The sequence below is a fragment of the Bubalus kerabau genome, chromosome 1, assembly GCF_029407905.1.
Source record: "Bubalus kerabau isolate K-KA32 ecotype Philippines breed swamp buffalo chromosome 1, PCC_UOA_SB_1v2, whole genome shotgun sequence".
In the NCBI taxonomy this organism is placed as follows: Eukaryota; Metazoa; Chordata; class Mammalia; order Artiodactyla; family Bovidae; genus Bubalus; species Bubalus kerabau.
The window spans coordinates 271,636,607-271,656,902 of record NC_073624.1 but is presented as its reverse complement, the minus strand read 5'-3'; the positions used below and the strand labels follow the sequence as shown (position 1 = coordinate 271,656,902).

At 37.4% G+C, this 20,296-nt stretch overlaps 1 protein-coding gene across 8 annotated transcripts in view; it reads right to left on the bottom strand.

The window, feature by feature from the left end:
• PAM (peptidylglycine alpha-amidating monooxygenase) overlaps positions 1-20,296 on the bottom strand; it is a 314,671-nt gene that overhangs the window by 51,205 nt on the left and 243,170 nt on the right. For 5 of the 8 annotated variants that reach the window (XM_055565583.1, XM_055565573.1, XM_055565591.1 and 2 more), the window contains exons 14-16: positions 17,157-17,341; positions 15,905-15,976; positions 897-1,217 (exon numbers count right to left, since the gene is read on the bottom strand). In XM_055565583.1, the coding sequence (XP_055421558.1) occupies positions 897-1,217; positions 15,905-15,976; positions 17,157-17,341 (578 nt within the window). The remainder of the gene's footprint in view (positions 1-896; positions 1,218-15,904; positions 15,977-17,156; positions 17,342-20,296) is intronic. The other 3 variants (XM_055565617.1, XM_055565623.1, XM_055565629.1) reach the window with 1 other exon arrangement.

The following is a 20,296-nucleotide window of genomic DNA, read 5'->3' as shown; positions in this document are numbered from 1 at the left end:
AATTATAAATAAAAATCAGTTGGGTGTTGAATAATTTATGGCTTCCTGCAAAGCTGTATTTGAAAACATCATGCTGGCAGCCTGTGCCATTCCAGCCCACGCATGGACTGCTGCCATGCATGCACACCCGCTTCTTTTCTGGAGATTATCTCCACATGCTGTATGATCTGGCCTTCCACATTAGCAAGTAACATGAAACACGATCAATATCACAGAAGCCACAACACAATTAAAGACAAAGATGAGGCATCCATAGCTCGCTGGTACAGAAACCTGAAGGGAATAAGGTATTGTCCTCTAATTACAGAAGCCAATCCTGGTTAGAAGATGAATCTGATAGTTACTGACTTGCTGGAGGTCCCTTCAAATATAACCATTCAGCTTTTCAATTAAGATGATAATTGATAATGGAACTTAAGAAATCAAAGTCATAAAAAGGGTTACATTTTACAAGTCAATTGGATGAGAATGTTGGAAGTGCAAGATTCCTCTGAGAGGAATTAAATTATCTTAAAGGAAGTGGTGTATAACCATTTCACACAGTGGAACTTTATGTATTAGGTTTGGATTTTTGGTTTATCCCCAATGTTGATGTGGTTAAGGATTGGTTCTCCTGAATTCCATATGCCGCCCTCCCCTATATGATCCAGAGAGTTTGGGTCCTGGTAGTTCTGGCTCATCAATTGAACAGAAATGGGATGTATGTAGGATTGGACCAAAACAAAAACTCGAACAAAAGTGATATCTGATAATCCAAATAGAATCATGTTTTTCTAATGGTAAGTTCTTTTCATTGGTGAGTTTTCTCACCCATTAATTTTTATTCCCTTCAGATTTTGCTAATGTGGAGCATAGTGTCTCACATTTTATTCTTTAAAAGAAGCACCTAAACGCACCTCCTGTGTGTTCTGGTTCCCAGGTGCCTTCACCAGGTAGGGGCTGCTGTAATGACAGAACTCTGCTCTCTGCAGGCCTCAAGGTAGACACTAGTCTGTGGAATTTGTGAATTCTGTCTCTGACAAGAATAGCATTGCCCCTCTCCTGTTCTGCACTCTCTCTGGTATCGGACCGACCAAGATCCTTCTTTTGGACTACGTTTGCAATCTCAGCTACCAGGTCAGACTCTGATTCTGCCTTTTCTGTAGGATTATATTTATGCACATGAACAACATCTTCCCTTTCTCCTAGCAGCTTGGAAAGTAGTGAATAGAAATCACCTGCGGAAAAAAGAGAAGAGAGAAGGGGTGGGGAGTTGATAAGACTTCAAAATTTACAAAATGTTGTGCCTTAAAAATATCATCTCTTGATTCCTGATAATAAGTGAGAGAGAAGGTTGCTCTCAGATGTTGGAGCATGGGGAGAAAAAAAAAAAACGATTTTCCAGAACAATGAAAAAATAATAATGCTTCACATTTCATTTCATAAACCACCCATTTCCTTCTGTTATCTCAGCAGCCAATAACACTAAATAACCTTTATTAGCAAATAGTACAAATAAAATCATGCATATGTGACTGCATGGGATAGTTCAATAATGGTTTTCACAAGGCTGTTGGATTGATTTAAAAGTCAGAATTCATCAGTCTTTCAAAATAAAATATTATCAACCGTTACATCAGAAAACAGCTGTATTCACAGGCAAACCCTTTGAAGTTGTCTTTAAAAGCCTATTAAAGTATAACATACAAAAATAAAATGTATATTTTTGAGCAGGTGCTATGAAACACAAAAAATATAACATCCACTTGGCAACTGGAAAACCAAAGTTTTATTATCATTTTGTTAGCTGTGCTGCTGCTGCTCTAAGTAGCTCTAGTTGTCCATTTTAAACAAGAAATGAACAAGTTCCTGAAAAATAATTTTGTGACAAAAGAGTATTTTGAAATCAGTTTCTAGCAAAAGAGAAGATTTTGAACAAACTAGTATCATTGGAATGATTCGTCACTGCAATATTATTTCATGTCTTCCTGTACTAAGAGGTAAATGTGGATACGATAATATAGCTCCATGAAAACAATTATTTATAAAATATTATGACAGATTCAAAATACAACTATGCAAGGTTCATGAAGCATTTTAATCTTCATCATTTACAATTATGGCGTCAGGTCCATTCAATCCATTCAGTCAACTGTGTGAATAGGAAACATTTCTATTTTCAATGAAATCATAAAGCTGCTTTTCTAACCCAAACCCAAGGTAACCCACAGTTCTTCCTTTTCCTCACCCTATATTAAGTACTGTTAATGAAACTTATGATTGTGGAGTCCTTTTGCTTAAGCTTTAATTACATTTATAGCATCATCAGATAACATTTATAAAATCTCTTTTTATGATTATCAGAAAACAAAAATAATAACTGGTTTAACCGGGATACATTCCACTAAAGAATATATTATTAAATATATCAATGCATATTTGCAAATCATCTTGGTTTAATGATTCAAAGTCGGCTTTCAATTCTTGCTCATGAAAGCAGCTTCTCCCAGGTGAGATCTTCAATCAGAAAATAACTACCACGTATTAGGACCAATATCAGCCAAATGAACAAAGCAAATCACAATGCACCTAATTGTGGCAGGCCACAGTGGCTCCTGCCTCCCAGAAGAGAAGTAGGTCTATTCCTGAGAAATTCTCCTGCCCCACACACTAAATGTACGTAGCTCAACATGCTATTGTGCAATGAAACATTTTATATAGCGACTAAAAACAAGATGATTTCAGGGACAGATAAAGAACGCGATTTTAAAACCTGAATCCACGACATTAGGCTAACGCTGACGAAGGAACACAGGCTTAGAACTCAGCATGGTTATTCAGGTTTGTCCGCAAAAATCTAAAAGCTTTGATAAAGTACCAAATGCAGAGCACTTGGTTCCTTTGGAATGGTCATTTACAATGATCACTGGGTTAGGAAAATAAAAAGTCAGCAATGTAATATAGGCTTGGCTGCACACAAATGCACTGGCCTTGTGACTAGGCTGCTTCAGAGCAGCAACTCGCTTCTCGAGATTACATGCAGGAGACCGCTAGATGGCTACTCTTACACTCTTACACATAACCCAGGACGGCGTTCCCCCGTCCCCCCTCCTGCCCAGCCTTTCCCAGCCTTTTTCTCTTCTGGCGTCTGAAATATATGAAACCTGGAAATGCTAACCATTTTTCTTAGTCATATTAAGATCTTGACTCATGAAATCTATCTAACCTTGAGTACAGTGGATGGAATAGACTATAAATGGAGGACGTTAGATGGTCTCTACCCCAGTGTCATTTCTCAATATTCTCTTTTTTTTTTTCAGTTTATATTATAGCCATATTGGACTTTACTTCCTTGAATGTCAACTCTAAGAAGATGCTGTTTCTCCTTCCCAGACATTTTCTCTCCCCAGGGCCTCAACCTTCAGATGTTCCTTAGGTGTCACTTGTATCCAAGAAGCCTGCCTGGACAGCTAGATGAGGGGTGGCTGCTATGTGTAGCCACAGTTCTTTGCTCTTGTTCTGTATTGTTGTTACTCAGGGTCTGGTCTGCATTTCACACTAGTGTTCGAATCCAACCCCTGACACTTAATAGCTACTCTGTGCCTTTAAGCCAGTTACTTAACCTTTACAAACAGAAAACAACAGCTACCTTTAAAATTGTTTTGTGGATTTAACGAGATAGTTAATGTAAAATGCCCAGCCCAGCGGATATGATAAAGTAGATATCACTAAACTGTAGTTATTATAATTATTAATGACAAAGATATAAACTCAAGTTGCAACATGCATCTGCTTCAATCTACAGTTTACTTAAAATTTTTAAAAATTAATTCCATTTCTTATTGAAGTACTGGGACTGTCATATGGAAAAAAGTCCCCTTTTACGTTTACAGCCCTCTATTTTCTCAACAAGTCATCAAGGCTACATTTATGATTTGCTTCCTTATTTTGCCAAAAAAAGTTGTATCTGTTCTTTCTTTTGCTTCTCAGTCTATTTCTGGAGAAAGAATCATCCCCACTCCAGTGTTCTGGGTACCAGCCCTCTCTGAGCCTTTGAGAGCCTTTCCTATCTGCTCTTTCTTTCCTTCTCTGACACAATTTCTCTGCCAAAGATCTGACTCAGGCTATAGACACACACACTCCGTGTGTGTTTATCTTGAGTGGTCATGGAGATGAGAAGAGACCTCTTTTGACACACTATGTCTTTCAAGTTTTTCCATTTTCTCTCTTTCTGGAACAAGTTCCAGCACCATCTGCAACACCTTTCTGTGATAATGGAAACACTCTTTACCTGTGTTCCCAATAGGATAGCTCCTGGATGCAAGGGGCGATGGAGTGCTTGTAGTACAGCTAATACGACTGAAGTGAGCGTTGCTGAGTTGTGTCCAACTCTTTGCGACCCCATGGACTATAGAGCCCGTGGAATTCTCCAGGCCAGAATACAGGAGTGCGACCCCATGGACTACAGAGCCCGTGGAATTCTCCAGGGCAGAATACAGGAGTGTGACCCCATGGACTATAGAGTCCCTGGAATTCTCTAGGCCAGAATACAGGAGTGCGACCCCATGGACTATGGAGCCCATGGAATTCTCTAGGCCAGAATACAGGAGTGTGACCCCATGGACTATAGAGTCCATGGAATTCTCTAGGCCAGAATACAGGAGTGCGACCCCATGGACTATGGAGCCCATGGAATTCTCTAGGCCAGAATACAGGAGTGGACCTCATGGACTATAGAGTCCCTGGAATTCTCTAGGCCAGAATACAGGAGTGCGACCCCATGGACTATAGAGTCCCTGGAATTCTCCAGGCCAGAATACAGGAGTGCGACCCATGGACTATAGAGCCCGTGGAATTCTCCAGGCCAGAATACAGGAGTGTGACCCCATGGACTATAGAGCCCGTGGAATTCTCCAGGCTAGAATACAGGAGTGCGACCCCATGGACTATAGAGCCCGTGGAATTCTCCAGGCCAGAATACAGGAGTGAGACCCCATGGACTACAGAGCCCGTGGAATTCTCCAGGCCAGAATACAGGAGTGAGACCCCATGGACTACACAGCCTGTGGAATTCTCCAGGCCAGAATACAGGAGTGTGACCCCATGGACTATAGAGCCCGTGGAATTCTCCAGGCTAGAATACAGGAGTGCGACCCCATGGACTATAGAGCCCGTGGAATTCTCCAGGCCAGAATACAGGAGTGTGACCCCATGGACTATAGAGCCCGTGGAATTCTCCAGGCTAGAATACAGGAGTGCGACCCCATGGACTATAGAGCCCGTGGAATTCTCCAGGCCAGAATACAGGAGTGAGACCCCATGGACTACAGAGCCCGTGGAATTCTCCAGGCCAGAATACAGGAGTGAGACCCCATGGACTACACAGCCTGTGGAATTCTCCAGGCCAGAATACAGGAGTGCGACTCCATGGACTACAGAGCCCGTGGAATTCTCCAGGCCAGAATACAGGAGTGCGACCCCATGGACTAAAGAGCCCGTGGAATTCTCTAGGCCAGAATACAGGAGTGGGTAGCCTTTCCCTTCTCCAGGGGATCTTCCCAACCCAGGGATTGAACCCAGGTCTCCGGCATTGCAGGCAGATTCTTTACCAGATGAGTCATTACAGAAGCCCAAGAATACTGCAGTGGGTAGTCTTTCCCTTCTCCAGGGGATTTTCAACCCAGGAATCGAACTGGGGTCTCCTGCATTGCAGGTGGATTCTTTACCAACTGAGCTACCAGGGAAACCTTAATTTTTGTTTGCTTACTTTTAATTCATTTATATTCAAATTTCAATAACCACACGTGGTTAGTGTCTACCATATCCTGACTACTGGTGGCACATGGCACTTTTAAAGTCCCTTCAGAAACTCTCCTTCTAATATGTTCTTTCCAGGTTTTCACCTGTCATCTTTGCTTCCTCTTATTTTGCCCAACATATGGAAATGCTGGTGTTTTCTATCCTGGGCATACTTCTGCCTTATTGACTACACCAAAGCCTTTGACTGTGTGGATCACAACAAATGGTGGAAAATTCTTCAAGAGAAGGGAATACCAGACCACCTGACCTGCCTCCTGAGAAATCTCTATGCAGGTCAAGAAGCAACAGAACTGGACATGGAACAATAGACTGGTTCCAAATTGGGAAAGGAGTGCATCAAGGCTATATATTGTCACCTTGCTTATTTAACTTATATGCAGAGTACATCATGCAAAATGCCAGGCTGGATTAAGCACAAGCTATATACAAGGTTGCCAGGAGAAATATCAATAACCCCAGATATGCAGATGACACCACCCTGATGGCAGAAAGTGAAGAAGAACTAAAGACTTCTTGATGAAAGTGAAAGAGGAAAGTGAAAAAGCTGGCTTAAAACTCAACATCTGAAAAACTAACAGCATGGCATCTGGTCCCATCACTTCATGGCAAATAGATGGGAAACAATGGAAACAGTGACAGACTTTATTTGGGGGGGCTCCAAAATCACTGCAGATGGTGACTGCAGCCATGAAATTAAAAGACGCTTGCTCCTTGAAAGGAAAGCCATGACCAACCTAGACAGTGTATTAAAAAGCAGAGACATTACTTTGCCAACAAAGGTCTGTATGGTCAAAACTATGGTTTTTCTGTAGTCATGTATGGATGTGAGAGTTGAACTATAAAGAAAGCTGAGTGCTGAAAAATAGATGCTTTTGTAGTGTGGTGTTTGAGAAGACTCTTGAGAGTCCCTTGGACTGCAAGGAGATCCAACCAGTGAATCATAAAGGAAATCAATTCTGAATGTTCACTGGAAGGACTGATGCTGAAGCTGAAACTCCAATACTTTGGCCACCTGATGAGAAGAGTTGACTCACTGGAAAAGACCCTGATGCTGGGAAAGACTGAAGGCAGGAGGAGAAGGGGATGACAGAGGATGAGATGGTTGGATGGCATCACCGACTTGATGGACAGGAATTTGGGTAAACTCTGGGAGCTGGTGATGGACAGGGAGGCCTGGCGTGCTGCAGTCCATGGAGTTGCAAAGAGTTGGACATGACTGAGCGACTAACTGAACTGAAGACCTCTTTCTGTTAAGTAGTCTCGGACACTCACAAAGCTTAAGCTGCTACATTTGACAGATGACTCGCAAATCTGAAGATTTCCTAGTACCGAGATCCTAGTGGTATATAAAACTGTCATCCGGAAATTTCCACTTCGATTGAATACGCACTTCAATGTGACTTTGAACTCAACAGGACCAAACCAGAACTCTTCCTCTTCTCCCCATACTTTTTAAAAAACAGTGTCTCAGTATTAAACCATGTTTTAGGACAATCAATCCAGAAAACTACATTCATTGTTCTCTCACCAGTGAATCACGAAGTCATGTGATTCACTGATGCTGTATGTCAACATCACCTTTTCCCTCCCCACCACAAGTACTCATCTGAGATGCTTATCACCCTGTAACCGTCGTGTTGAAAGACTCTACCCTTATTCTTCAGGGCAAATCCTCAACGCTGCCTTCGACAGAAAAATCTGTTTGGACTTGGTATTAAAAATGCTCTATCTTTGTGCAAATGACTTGTGATTGAAGGTAGCCTGCCTCCCCTCGATACTCCCCAGGCATGACTCCTTTTCCTCAGCTCTGTCAACCAGTGTGTTCCGGGACAGTATTTCCTAACTCTACTCTGGGTCCTGCTGCTAAGGGGACCGTATAATTTAATTTCCAACTGGGACACATTTGAGAAAGAAAGGGGTGTTATTAATATTTATTCTAGCCATAAACTGGTACAGTGCTAGAAAAACTGGGATGTATAATTACCCTACTTACTCCTGACAGAGATAACATATGAGGAAGTACTTTATAAACTGCAAAAGACAGTAATAGTAATAACAGCTAATATTTTTTGAGAGCTTAGCATGACCAGGTCACTTTACTGGGTCCTTCATACTACAGAATGCATTTGGCCTTCTGAAGTACTCATTTCAGATGAGGAAAGCAATGGCACGGTACTAAGGCACACCGCTGCAGGATGCTGAACCGGGGTTTGAAGGAGGCAGCCTGGCCGAGGGGCCTGCCATTTAAGGGCACTGGGTCCAGGTTCCCCTGTCTGTTCTGCACCAGCCAAAACTCTTCTCTGTGAACTCACCTCGGACCTGTCATTCTCACCATATTAATCTTTTTCTTTCTAAAGTAGTAGTCTTCTGAGAACAGGTGCTCAAGATTTATTCTCTAATTGAAGAAGTTTATCTTCTGTCCTATCCTAGCTTGTCTTTTTCTTACAACTGTATAAGACTCTAATAAAAGAATCAATACATACATATACAACAGTGATTTGCACAATGCTGGCCTAAAGAATAATGACTGGTTTTTGGTTTCAGAAAGTATGAGTTTTCTATTTTCTATTCTTTTTAATAATTTTTACTTACCACTGGCAATATACCTTACATGTATAATAAAATTCTCTAAGGTATTCTAAAAAACTTTTTTGTACATTTAAATTATCTGAGAAGGGACAAGTGACAAGCTACAAATATCATTTTATATTAAAAAAAAACCCTCTCATTTCTTATTCATTATCATATTTCCAGCAGTTAGTACTGTTCCCATCACAGCAGATATTCAATAAATGATTCTGGAATGAATAATGTTTTAAAAATGCCACTCTTGGGTACTGCATTAGTGAAGATAAAAAATACTTCCTTGATGATTTTAGACTGCAATGAGTTACATTTCTTCTCCTCACGTCAAACTTTGATTCTTATCTTAAGAAATGCAGAAATGCTCTAGGTCTTTAAGTCATTTGGCTAAGTGGGTTTGGTATTTGGGAAACACAAGAGAAGGAGCAGCTAATGCATCAGGAAACTATGCAGCATAATGCAAGAAAATCTAAAGCACTGCCATTAAACTCCAAGTCTGTTAGCTGTTTGCTTGCATTAACTATTTCACAGCTCAACAGACATTCTTCTATTTAGTTGGGACCACTCACTATTCCCTTCCACCAGTACGGAAATTTCTCTGGTTTACTTTCAGAAATACGGTGAGATCAAAGTAAACGAGAGGGAAACATCCTTTGAAAAACTACCCCATACTTAAAAAATATTTTAAGATTATTGGATTAAAAAATAAGTACCCCTACTTTTAGACACATAGAATCTTCATTCTGGCAGGCATTTTATTATTTTTAAAATGATCAAGAACCTTGTGGTAATCTTTCAGAATATAAACATCCCATTTTCCACAGAAATCACTAGTACTTCATTACCTAAAACAAACAGTTCTTGTTACTGCTTATTGCTCTGTGATTTCTATGGTACATGGAGAATAAATAGGATATTCATTAGCAATTTAACAAAATATGCCAAGTAACTAAGCTAATGAGATTATAACCATGCAACAACAACTGTAATAAGAGGGATACAAGGAATGATAAATTAAAGCATTTCTTTTCAGAGTTTCATATCTCGGTTTATGACTCAGGTAGAGCTGACACTTTCCCTTCTGGTTAAAGGTGATTTGGCTTACTGACTGTTTACTTATTACTAACCCACAGATGGTGACTGCAGCCATGAAATTAAAAGACGCTTACTCCTTGGAAGGAAAGTTATGACCAACCTAGACAGCATATGAAAAAGCAGAGACATTACTTTGTCAACAAAGGTCCATCTAGTCAAGGCTATGGTTTTTTCAGTAGTCATGTATGGATGTGAGAGTTGGACTATAAAGAAAGCTGAGCGCTGAAGAATTGATGCCTTTGAACTGTGCTGTTGGAGAGTCCCTTGGACTGCAAGGGGATCCAACCATACCGTCCTAAAGGAGATCAGTCTTCAGTGTTCATTGGAAGGACTGATGTTGAAGCTGAAATTCTAATACTTTGGCCACCTGATGTGAAGAGCTGACTCTTTTGAAAAGACCCTGATGCTGGGAAAGATTGAAGGCAGGAGGAGAAGGGGACGATGGAGGATGAGATGGACGGATGGCATCACCGACTCAATGGACATGAGTTTGAGTAAGCTCCAGGAGCTGGTGATGGACAGGGAGGCCTGGTGTGCTGCAGTTCACGGGGTCGCAAAGAGTCGGATACGACTGAGCGACTGAGCTGAACCCACAATATCTGTCCTACTAGCCTCAGAGACATAAAACACAAGATCATGGCAACTAGCTCAAGGATCACAAGTGAAGTCAACTTTATTACTTTTTCCTTCTATAGGATTCATCTAATTGGGAAATGATCAGAAGCAGAAAGAGGCTTTTTACCTTGTTTTTGTTTTTTTAGGAAAATAAGACAAATATAAAAAAAGAAGTCAGGAGATGACTTTTGTGACCGCCAAACACACTGATCTATATTGGAAACACCAACTAGGTGACAAGCGATCATCCACATCTGTTTATTCTATTATCAGGAAAACAATTCAAAAGAGCATTCACTCAGCTTCCCAGAGCCTTGGGGGGTATTTAAAATTGCATTTGGTAGATGAGTTCAATAAATAAAAATTTGTGAGCTACTCATATATCATAACAAACTGATAAATTTTTAGTGACTGGAAAGAGAAACAAGACTCATTTTTTCCTTAAAATAGCAAACTGCATTGAGAATGCTTGGAATTACCTAAGAAGATGCTACTAAAATCATTGGGACTTTATTACAGAATGAAAGGAGGGTCCTATTTTGAACAACAAAGGAATTAAATTTTAACCACTAAGCCCAGCCTGTATTTCACTCTTCTCATAAATGGTTTATCAACTGTTACTTTAATAAGCTTCACAGCACACTATTGTCTTTTTAACTTGCAACCTTGTTCCCTTGATTCTGCTTGTTTGATAAAACATGCCAATGGTAATTCATTTTTGTTAGCATAAAACCACTGTGAAATTATTCTGTTTCACAGAAGGTGTCTGAAGACCTTTAACTATCTGGGGCCATGGAGTGATTTCCCTCTACAAATTGTATTTTTGTCATATTCCTCCTGCCTTGGGAATACAGAAGCTCATGCTGACCTTTGAGTAGAAAGATTGATTATATGAGGGCATGAAGACTACAATGAGAAGAGTTTGGAGCAAACTGAATAAAACACACTAAACGCTCTTTCTGCTGAAAAAGAAATGCTGTCCAGAGAATAATGTACAATAACAAGGACACACCGCTATTATAGATTTGACTTTCAATTCTGCCTTCAGTTTTTTTTTAAGGCCTAAAATCTTCCCAATACAATCAATATAAGTTTCAATATCAGATCTATGTTTTGAATTTTAAAGAAAAGAAACACTCAAAATTCAGAATTCTTAACAGCTGGCATGCCTCTTAGTTTCAGCCCACATTCCTTGCCTAGACAATACTGCCAGAAGGTTCAGGCTGTACCTTTGGTATAGACGACGTTTATGAAAAGAATCATAAAGCATAAGAAAAAAAGAGGAAAAAACATGTTTTCTAAAAGTGCCAACCGGAACATACAAGGAAGGAATACATTTGTATGTGTCTGCTCTGGAAAATCTCAACACCTTTCTCATTCTGTATAATCTAGGATTCATTTCCTCCACCCAGAATCACTGTCTAATTGGGTTTTATTGTTTAGCTCATTGTCCTTATTACATACACAGGGAATTCTTCACTAACAACACTTTCAAGGCATGGTGACATTTTCGTTTGTTCTGAATATCTGTTAGTGCTTTTCTGCATTCACTCATTCACATAAGCTTACCTATAAACAAAATGGCTATTTTTAAAGCACTATGGGCACGAATATACATATATTATGCAACCACTGAAAGTCACGCATGCCAATAATTTTTATAGTTGGAAGAAATACACAAGATACAGTATTTTAAAAAGAAGATATAAAAATCTGCATACATTATGATCTAAATATTTCAAAAATAATGTATGTACCTATGTATAATACATAATTCACATACAGGGTATACATATACATCCATATTTCTAGGGATTATGGATGATTTTTATTTACTTCTTTATACCTTTCTATAATTTCCATATCTTCTATAATGAATATGATTTTTATTTTATTTTTTTAATCTATTTTTTTTTGCACACACAATTTTATTTGATTGACTATACTTTGAGGTTTTAGTCAGTTATTTACTGACATTTTATAGATAAGGAAATTGTAGCGCAGATATGTAAAGTAACTTGACTGAGATCATACTTCTACTACATTTGCAGAGCCAGTAAAATTAAAGCATTGTTTGTCCACACTTTACACAAGGAGTATTACATGGAATGAACATATCTACATAAAGTGTCAATAACTGTGTTTTCCATGTATGTAGTAATATCATTCAAATGTATATAGATAGGAATAAAAACTTACTGAGTGTGGCAAATCTAAAGCTGACATATAAATTTTAGGTATACTTGAAAGTACCCTTAAGGGTCCCTTACATCTCCATTGTTGTTTTTTTTAATTATTTTATTTTTATTTTTTTAATATAAATTTATTTATTTTAATTGGAGGCTAATTACTTTGCAATATTGTATTGGTTTTGCCATACATTAACATGAATCTGCCATGGGTGTATACGTGTTCTCCATCCTGAAGCCCCCTCCCAATTCCCTCCCCATACCATCCCTCTGGGTCATCCCAGGGCACCAGCCCCGAGCCAAATAACATTATTTAAAAAAAAAATCCCTGCAGATTTAATTAAAGCCTCATTAAAATGTTTTCCACTGTTGCATGATCCAGGACAATCTGACAGATAAAGATGTGCATATAATGAGGTTCCTCTGGTGTTCCCATAATTATACCTTTTGAGACGGAGTCTGAGATACATTTGCCTTTGGTCAAAATTCTGTTCAAGAGAAAGCAAAGGCAGACAAGGATCCTGCAGCAGGCTGGGCAACTCTACATGGATTCACACAATTCTTATGTCACTTTCAAACTTGCAACCTTGTTAGTTAATTTCCAACCAGGATGAATATTCAGGCAAAAATTAATAGCTAGCATTCTTAGTGATTAGAATTTAAAAAAAAAACATTATATTTTCCCTGGGGAAACAGAGAATTAGATAAACCTGTGTTAAAAAGATTATTGGTTTGCTTTGATTTTTTTGTTTTCTCTCCATGCTGGGGGTACTTACAACTTCCTGTCCATTTCTGGCATGGGTACAGTTCTTTTTTTCAGCCTATGGCATATGAGTATTTCTCTGTCTCACCCCCCCACCTTTTTTTTTTTTTTACTACCTCAATAAAGGTCATCCCTTCTTTCCAACATAGCATTTAATATTATATATCATGACCTTTATCTTTCTGTCTGCTTTGCCAAGACAGGAAGCAGAAGAAAAAAATTGTTTGCACTATCCAGATAGGACTTTCTCTCTTATTTAGCCATTGATGGGTTCAGAGCTTGCCTTTGGATACATGTCCTCTAATGTTTTGGGTCTTTTCTTTCCTGCTCCTTAACTGTTCTATCTCCAACAGGAGTTTTATATCCATGTGACCAACATCAATGCTGTCTGTTAGTTTATGGCTAGCACAACTGAAATAATTCAGGACTTCTATTTATCAGAGATTTAAAATATTCAAAGAATCAATACAACTAGAAGGAGTATTTGAACATAAATTGTTCTGGCCAGAACACCAAAATAAGGCAAAGGGTTAAGTCTGAGGACTTTCTTTTAAAATCAGCCTACATGGTGTAATTTATTTGAATAATTAGAGCCCTCCTATCAGCTACTTGGTCAATTTAACACCCCAGGGAATGAATACAGATAGATATTTTGTGCAAACAAACATCTCTGAGAAAAATATGACACTCTCTTAGTAATAAGTAGATCTGCTCTGTGTATTGCAAGGAGATAGATAGATCTCATTAGTGAATCAAATGGATGATGTGTACAAATATACATTTGAAATATTTCTATATTTCTCTTTAAATTCCAGACTGGTGATCCCCCAAAGACCAGCAGAAGAATAGAGAGGCTACATTGACCACTGAAATGGCTTTTGGTGAAGTATTTGTTTTCACATAATCCTGGAGGTGACATTCTGATGGATCCACTAATTTCAACATATAAATACCATAGCTTTTTTCCTGCAGTATGAAAACTGAGTCAGCCTAATGGTTTTTTCCTCCCAAGTTAAATAACTTAATAGCATTTTTATTCATAAGTAGAATAAAATGGCAACTACAGGAAAATAATTTATGTATCCTTAGAATTCTTCTCTGAAACCATTAAGACTATACTGGGTATATAGCCCAATATAAATATATAAGCATATATTTAAACTTCTTAATATTACATGTATATGCTATTAAACACAAAAGGGTAAACAAACAGCAATATATAAAAGTATATCATAGCATTTGGTTTTTAGGTATATATGGCACCTCCTGAAATCTTATTGTTTGAAAAGAACTGGTTAAATCTAATATTTAAGGTTACTCTGCTAATAAGACCTCTAGGTTTCTAATCTTTCAGAGGTTTCAAAGCCTTCCTTGATCAACTCAACTTCAAAAAGAAAACACAGTCCAGCCTCAGTTTCCACTGAAATATTTTACAAGCTGAAGGGACTAAATGGGAGTCTCATTCCTTACTATACCACATATGTTGCTGTTTGGAAATGTGTTCTAAGATGACTCCAATTCTTTCAAAGACATACAGTTCAAACAGTGTGTGCAATATCAAAATAATTCATTTTAAGTCTGATTAAATTTCTGGACAGTTAAACACTTAAAGCTACTATGTTTAGGCTATAATTATTCATTTCCGTACAAAATATATACACAGCATTGATAAACTTGGTTATTTTAAGTCATACTCAATAGTTCAGTATGAACCATTTACCATAAATTATTTAGTATAAAGTCATCTCCTTTTTTTAATTTAATACAAAATAGTATTTTGTATTGAAACAACTTTGAGCTAAGTTTTTAGGTCACTTTGCTAGAATGAGATGTTATGGAACATACTCTGTATAATTTCAAAACTTTTAAGTTACAGTTTACCCTACCCCCCTTTCAGAATGCATTTTTTTCTTTAAAAAGCCTGTTTTTAATTTCGTGAATGCTATTTGTGTAATATTATTAGCATATAGTGCATTTGTTGTAAGTGTATCTTTGACCTAGACCTAATAAAATACATTTTGAATAATTCCTATAGAGGTTCTCAATATCCAAAGAGTCACAGATTTCTATAACTGCTAATAGAAAAATCCTATTTCCTGTATACTTTATATTGTCATTAGAAGTGTGTTTGCATTAACATTAAATTAATGTTTTAAAATATATTACATCTAGGCCAAAAACGACTTGATAACATACTTCAGCCTACTATCTTCTAAACAACTGCAAGAAAGCAAGATTCGAGAGAATAAATTTTCAGTGCCAGCACATGCAGTATACAACTTAACAACATCAAATATTACCACTTTAAGTAAATAGAACAGAGGAAGAATGGAGCCTTCTTAACTCATCAGATGGCAACTTAACACAAAACAACAATTGCTTAAGATGATAATCCCTCCTACCTTACCTGGCAGAGAAGAATGACTTAAAAGAGAGGCAAGATAGGGTTTAACTCAATTTCTTTTTTTCTTGAACCTCAAATATAGCAAATGAACACACCATACAAAATGTATAAGTATTTAAATGTTAAAGGTCGTAAGGTTTCAAAAGCAGCCCACCAATTGTTTCTAATGATTATATTTGTACTTATTGTACTCTATATAAAAGTGACAATATTAAATAAGATAAAACAAAGACAGAAAAATTTAATGGGACTAAATTACATTAATGAATTGTCAAAGCCAAAGTGTAACAGTTGATTATTTTCTCCTGAATTATTATACATTATATAAAATCAGTAATATGGATGCATTAGGCTGATAAAGAAAGATCTAAAATATCTCAATAGCTTTAAATTTTGTTTGCCTATTTGGATAGTGAATACTTTTATATGCCTAGTTATAGCAGGAAGCATACATACCCTGTTCTAACACTCCTTCTTCTTCTCGTTTGGGCTGCTGTAGTAAAGAAGTCTTGTCTTTGTTCTCTGTTTCTAGAAGGCATCAAAAGAGCTGAGAGTAAATTTGCAGTATATATCACACACTGTAAATAGTTTTTTGGAAATATACTATCAACATAAAAATATTTTCAGGATCCTGGGTTTCATAAAAACAATAGTATTAAGAATTCATATGGTAGAAATGCCCTCCTGATTCACAAAAACTCTATCATGACTACCAAGCACTGGACTCTGGCTTAACACCTGAGTCAACTACTATTGCAGTGATATAGACATGATATAGAATTTTGAAGATGCACTAATAAAACTGCTTGTATTATTTTCTAAATTGAACTTAGGATATTTTCAGAACATTTAAAAGTACATTTTTAAAATATATTGGAATTTTAATAAATGACCTGCTTGCTATGTTAACTTCTTTTATAAAATTTCCTGTAGAAAGAAATAAGTTTTTCTGGCATTAAGACCGAACTTGTGTTTTTAAAATATATTGGAATTTTAATAAATGACCTGCTTGCTATGTTAACTTCTTTTATAAAATTTCCTGTAGAAAGAAATAAGAAGTTTTTCTGGCATTAAGACTGAACTTGTAATACTCAGTCAAGTCTCATCATACTTCATCCAATAAAAAAGTATGGGTTTTGCAATTTTAAACTGAAGAAATGACAATCATGACCATTTTGTAGATGAACAGTAAGTTAAAGAACAATTCTGAGAAGGTGCTCAAAAAGACTAAGGCTAGTAATGCCTCATAAATCAAGAATTGTTCTTAGTTTGAAGAGACTCATTAAACAGATAATGTAAGGTATGATCAGAGATGATAACCATTTCCATTTACAAACGGTGGTGCTCTTTAGAACATGGTATATAAATTCATAAATTGTATAATTCATTACTGGTTATGGGAAGAATGAAATGAGGAAACTAGAAACACGAACTATATGAAGAAAGATCTTTATTTACAGACTTGGTCCCAAACGAATCTGTTTCATCACCAGTTGAGAGTTTTCATTTTAACTGTTTTGATAGGGACATGTCAGGAGGGGAGAGAGAGGAGAAAAGGGGGAAAAGAGAGAATCAGATTACGTGAACACGTGCAACTGCCTGACAGGAGGAGGATGATTTGAACTATTAATCATACAGTCAAGCAAAACACATAAGAAAATGAAAAACATAAACACATATGTTGCTTTAAATTAAGCATCAGTTTTACCTTTGTGATGTCCATGCATCATAACCATATCGGATTTCACAGGAATTGGAATATTGGCCTCTGGTGGTATGGTTCTGAATATATCCGGAGCTACATTCTGTGTACAGGTCATGAAAGAAACTGCATGCTTGGCTTCCATGTAATACATAATGTATAGGTTGCACATTTCATCACTAGACGTGCCACTGCAGGCAAAAACAAAACAGAAAGAAAACAACCAACCAAACAAAAAAAACCCCACAGACACGACAGATTAGTCATTCACATAAAACACGTTCTTCATGCAAGAAAAATGCAACTGGTCAATCTGCCAACAGTAGACTCAAAGGTGGACATATTGTGCATTTATTTTATGGCTTTCATTAAAACCCATCACAGTTTTCAACATTAAGAGCATACTGTCAATGGCATTTTTCCACTTAAAAATAGAGTATCCTTTCGCAGTCACTCCATGGATACCACCAAATACTACAGATGGAAATGACATTTTAGTTGCAACGAGAGGCTTTCTTTTCTCTTCTAAATCCTTTTGTTTTTTAGTCCTTCTTCTATTTGTTAAAACTCACTGATAAAGCAAAGTATTTTTCTCATGGGAAAATTTATTTACTTATAACAATAAAATTCAGAACAGTTCAACAGAAATATCACATATTATTTACAAGCTTATATGAAAATGGCTTTTTCCATTTAACCACGAGAGTCTGGGATCTCGCTTTTGGTTACTGTCTTGTTCCTGAGGGTGAGATGAACCAAGAATCGTGTGTTGATACTAGGACATCATAAACGTATCTCTGATATCTGTCTTGGCACCTTGATTTCTATAGCAGGGAAGAAAGGAATGCCTGAGGAATGATACAAAGTGAAACCAGGCCTAATCTCTTCTAAGAGCTCAGATATGAATGGGGTAGTGCTGGACAACTGAATAACTCAAGGTTAAAAATAGATTTTTAAACAGTGGGGTGGTCATTTCCAAGAAAAAACGTTTCAAATAATATAAATCATGCCTAATAGTTTATAAAACATGTTTTATTCTTCCTCAATTCACATGGGTTATTATGTTTCATACTCTTTTCTATTATTCAGAAGGAAATGTTTAGGTACACCATCGCAAAACTTTTATAAACCAAGATGGTTCCAGCAAAGGAACATTTCCTTTTTGGTACTGGTTCTGACAATTTTTAGCAAGCCTCTGCTAATAAAAAGCAAGCTCTGAAATGGACTATTTGCTGTACAGAAACACGTCAGTGTTGACTTTTCCAGCAATGTCACGCAGCACTTATTTCCTCTCCATGGCAACAGTAATGACATCAGCAAGGGAAGGAAAAAAAAGAAGAAAAATCTTTTCCAAACAGGGATGTGGTTTCTCTAAGCTCTGAAAATGGAGAGCCCCTGAGACACCACAGGAATGGTCATGGGAAGCTCTGTTTATGCTTTGAAAATAATTTGGCTTTTCACCCTTAGAATCTGATACCTGTCAGGGTAAATGCGTCTCCCATGAAATATAAGCAAACGGTGACGTGCAATCCCAAACAAACACCTGTTCCCTACACGTATCTTCATGTGTCAAAACACCATTGCTAAGAATTATATTTAAGCAGCTTAGGAGTTGGTCAGAAAATTATGTGCTATAAAAGGAAGGGCTGGAGCCAAAGTAATAAGCTGGAGCCTCTCACTATATTATCTGCCCTCCCCCATTCAACATGAGGAAAAGGGTACACAGACTAAGACAGAGAAATGAGGGGAAAGGAATTTAAGATGTGGCCCTGGTTCAGAAAACCCTGAAATCATGGTGCAGAGCAGGAAAGCGAAATGAAACCTTTCCAAATTAGGGAAAGGAAAAAACTGAATAGGTTTACATAATAATAAATGAAACTTGCAATTAACCCATGGAAAGATCCTTCTATATTTTATCCTCTTGGGAATGTCATGCCCATGTTCATCTCTAAACACGTGTGATTTTGTGAAACCGCCTCATCAGTTCACCAAATATAGCTCATTTGAGGCATTAACTCTATGATACAGTATTGAGCTGATTAAATAAGAATCTTCACAAAGAAAATTCCATTAAACAGCTGAAGGCAAAGAAAAGCCATACTTTCTTTCTTTCCATCAATAATTGAACTTGTAGTCAAAGGAACTTTGAGCTCCAATCCGAGAAACTATCATATCTTAAACATGTTAGGATTCAAATGATCCTTAGTATCAGCCAATACAGTTTGCCTATATTATTCAACATTCATCTTTCTTCCACTCAAAAGATCTGACTTTAAACCAAGTTGCTTTCTACGTTCCTAAGGAAGAACTGTAACACATCCACCTTCTTTTCCATAGAGAATAACATATGCAATTCGACTCTGTCAACCTCCTCCTCCTCCACAGTGGAGGAGGCCCGTGTTCTGAGTGCTCCTCTGGCCGCACCAAATGGCCCTTTCAACAGTCCCTATCATCACTGTTGATTTCCTGAAATGATGACGGCTGGTATCACCTAGATCCCCAAACTACAGGGCTGCTTTTCTCTCCTCTTCATGCATAATAAGGTGCGTACATGACAATTACTTCTTTTACACCAGCTAGCTTTAATTCTGACAGCGTGTGGTTAGCCTGAAAATAGTAGGTCCTCAATAACTATCTGTTGAATGAAGAATAAGTCATTTGTCTTAACAGATGCCTATAATTTATTACAGGTAGCATAACCTGTTACCCCATATATTATACTGCCAAGTCAGGTCAATACAATGAACAATTTACAGCATTTCTCATAAATATTTATGTCTGTTTCTCTTTCATCTATCCATCTATCAGGGTTTTATAAAAATATATCATTTCATATTATAAAGATATGTAGTAGACATTTAAGAAAGTACCAAGTATTCTGAAATGCATCCTTTATAAAAACCCAAATACTGTAGAACACCGTGACTACATTTCAGACAGTGATACACCACTCTGGCGATTCCCTCATCCCTAGCCCTACGTGTATCTTCACGTGTCATGCTAGACTTAAAAGCAGCCAATGATGGTAAAAGACTCATTTTGGAAAGAAATATGAAAACTTTAAAGAAGTTATTTTGCAAAGCTCTGAATTGTTTCTTAAAAGGTTTACTGGTGCTTTAAAACTTGTACACTACTATGAATACATG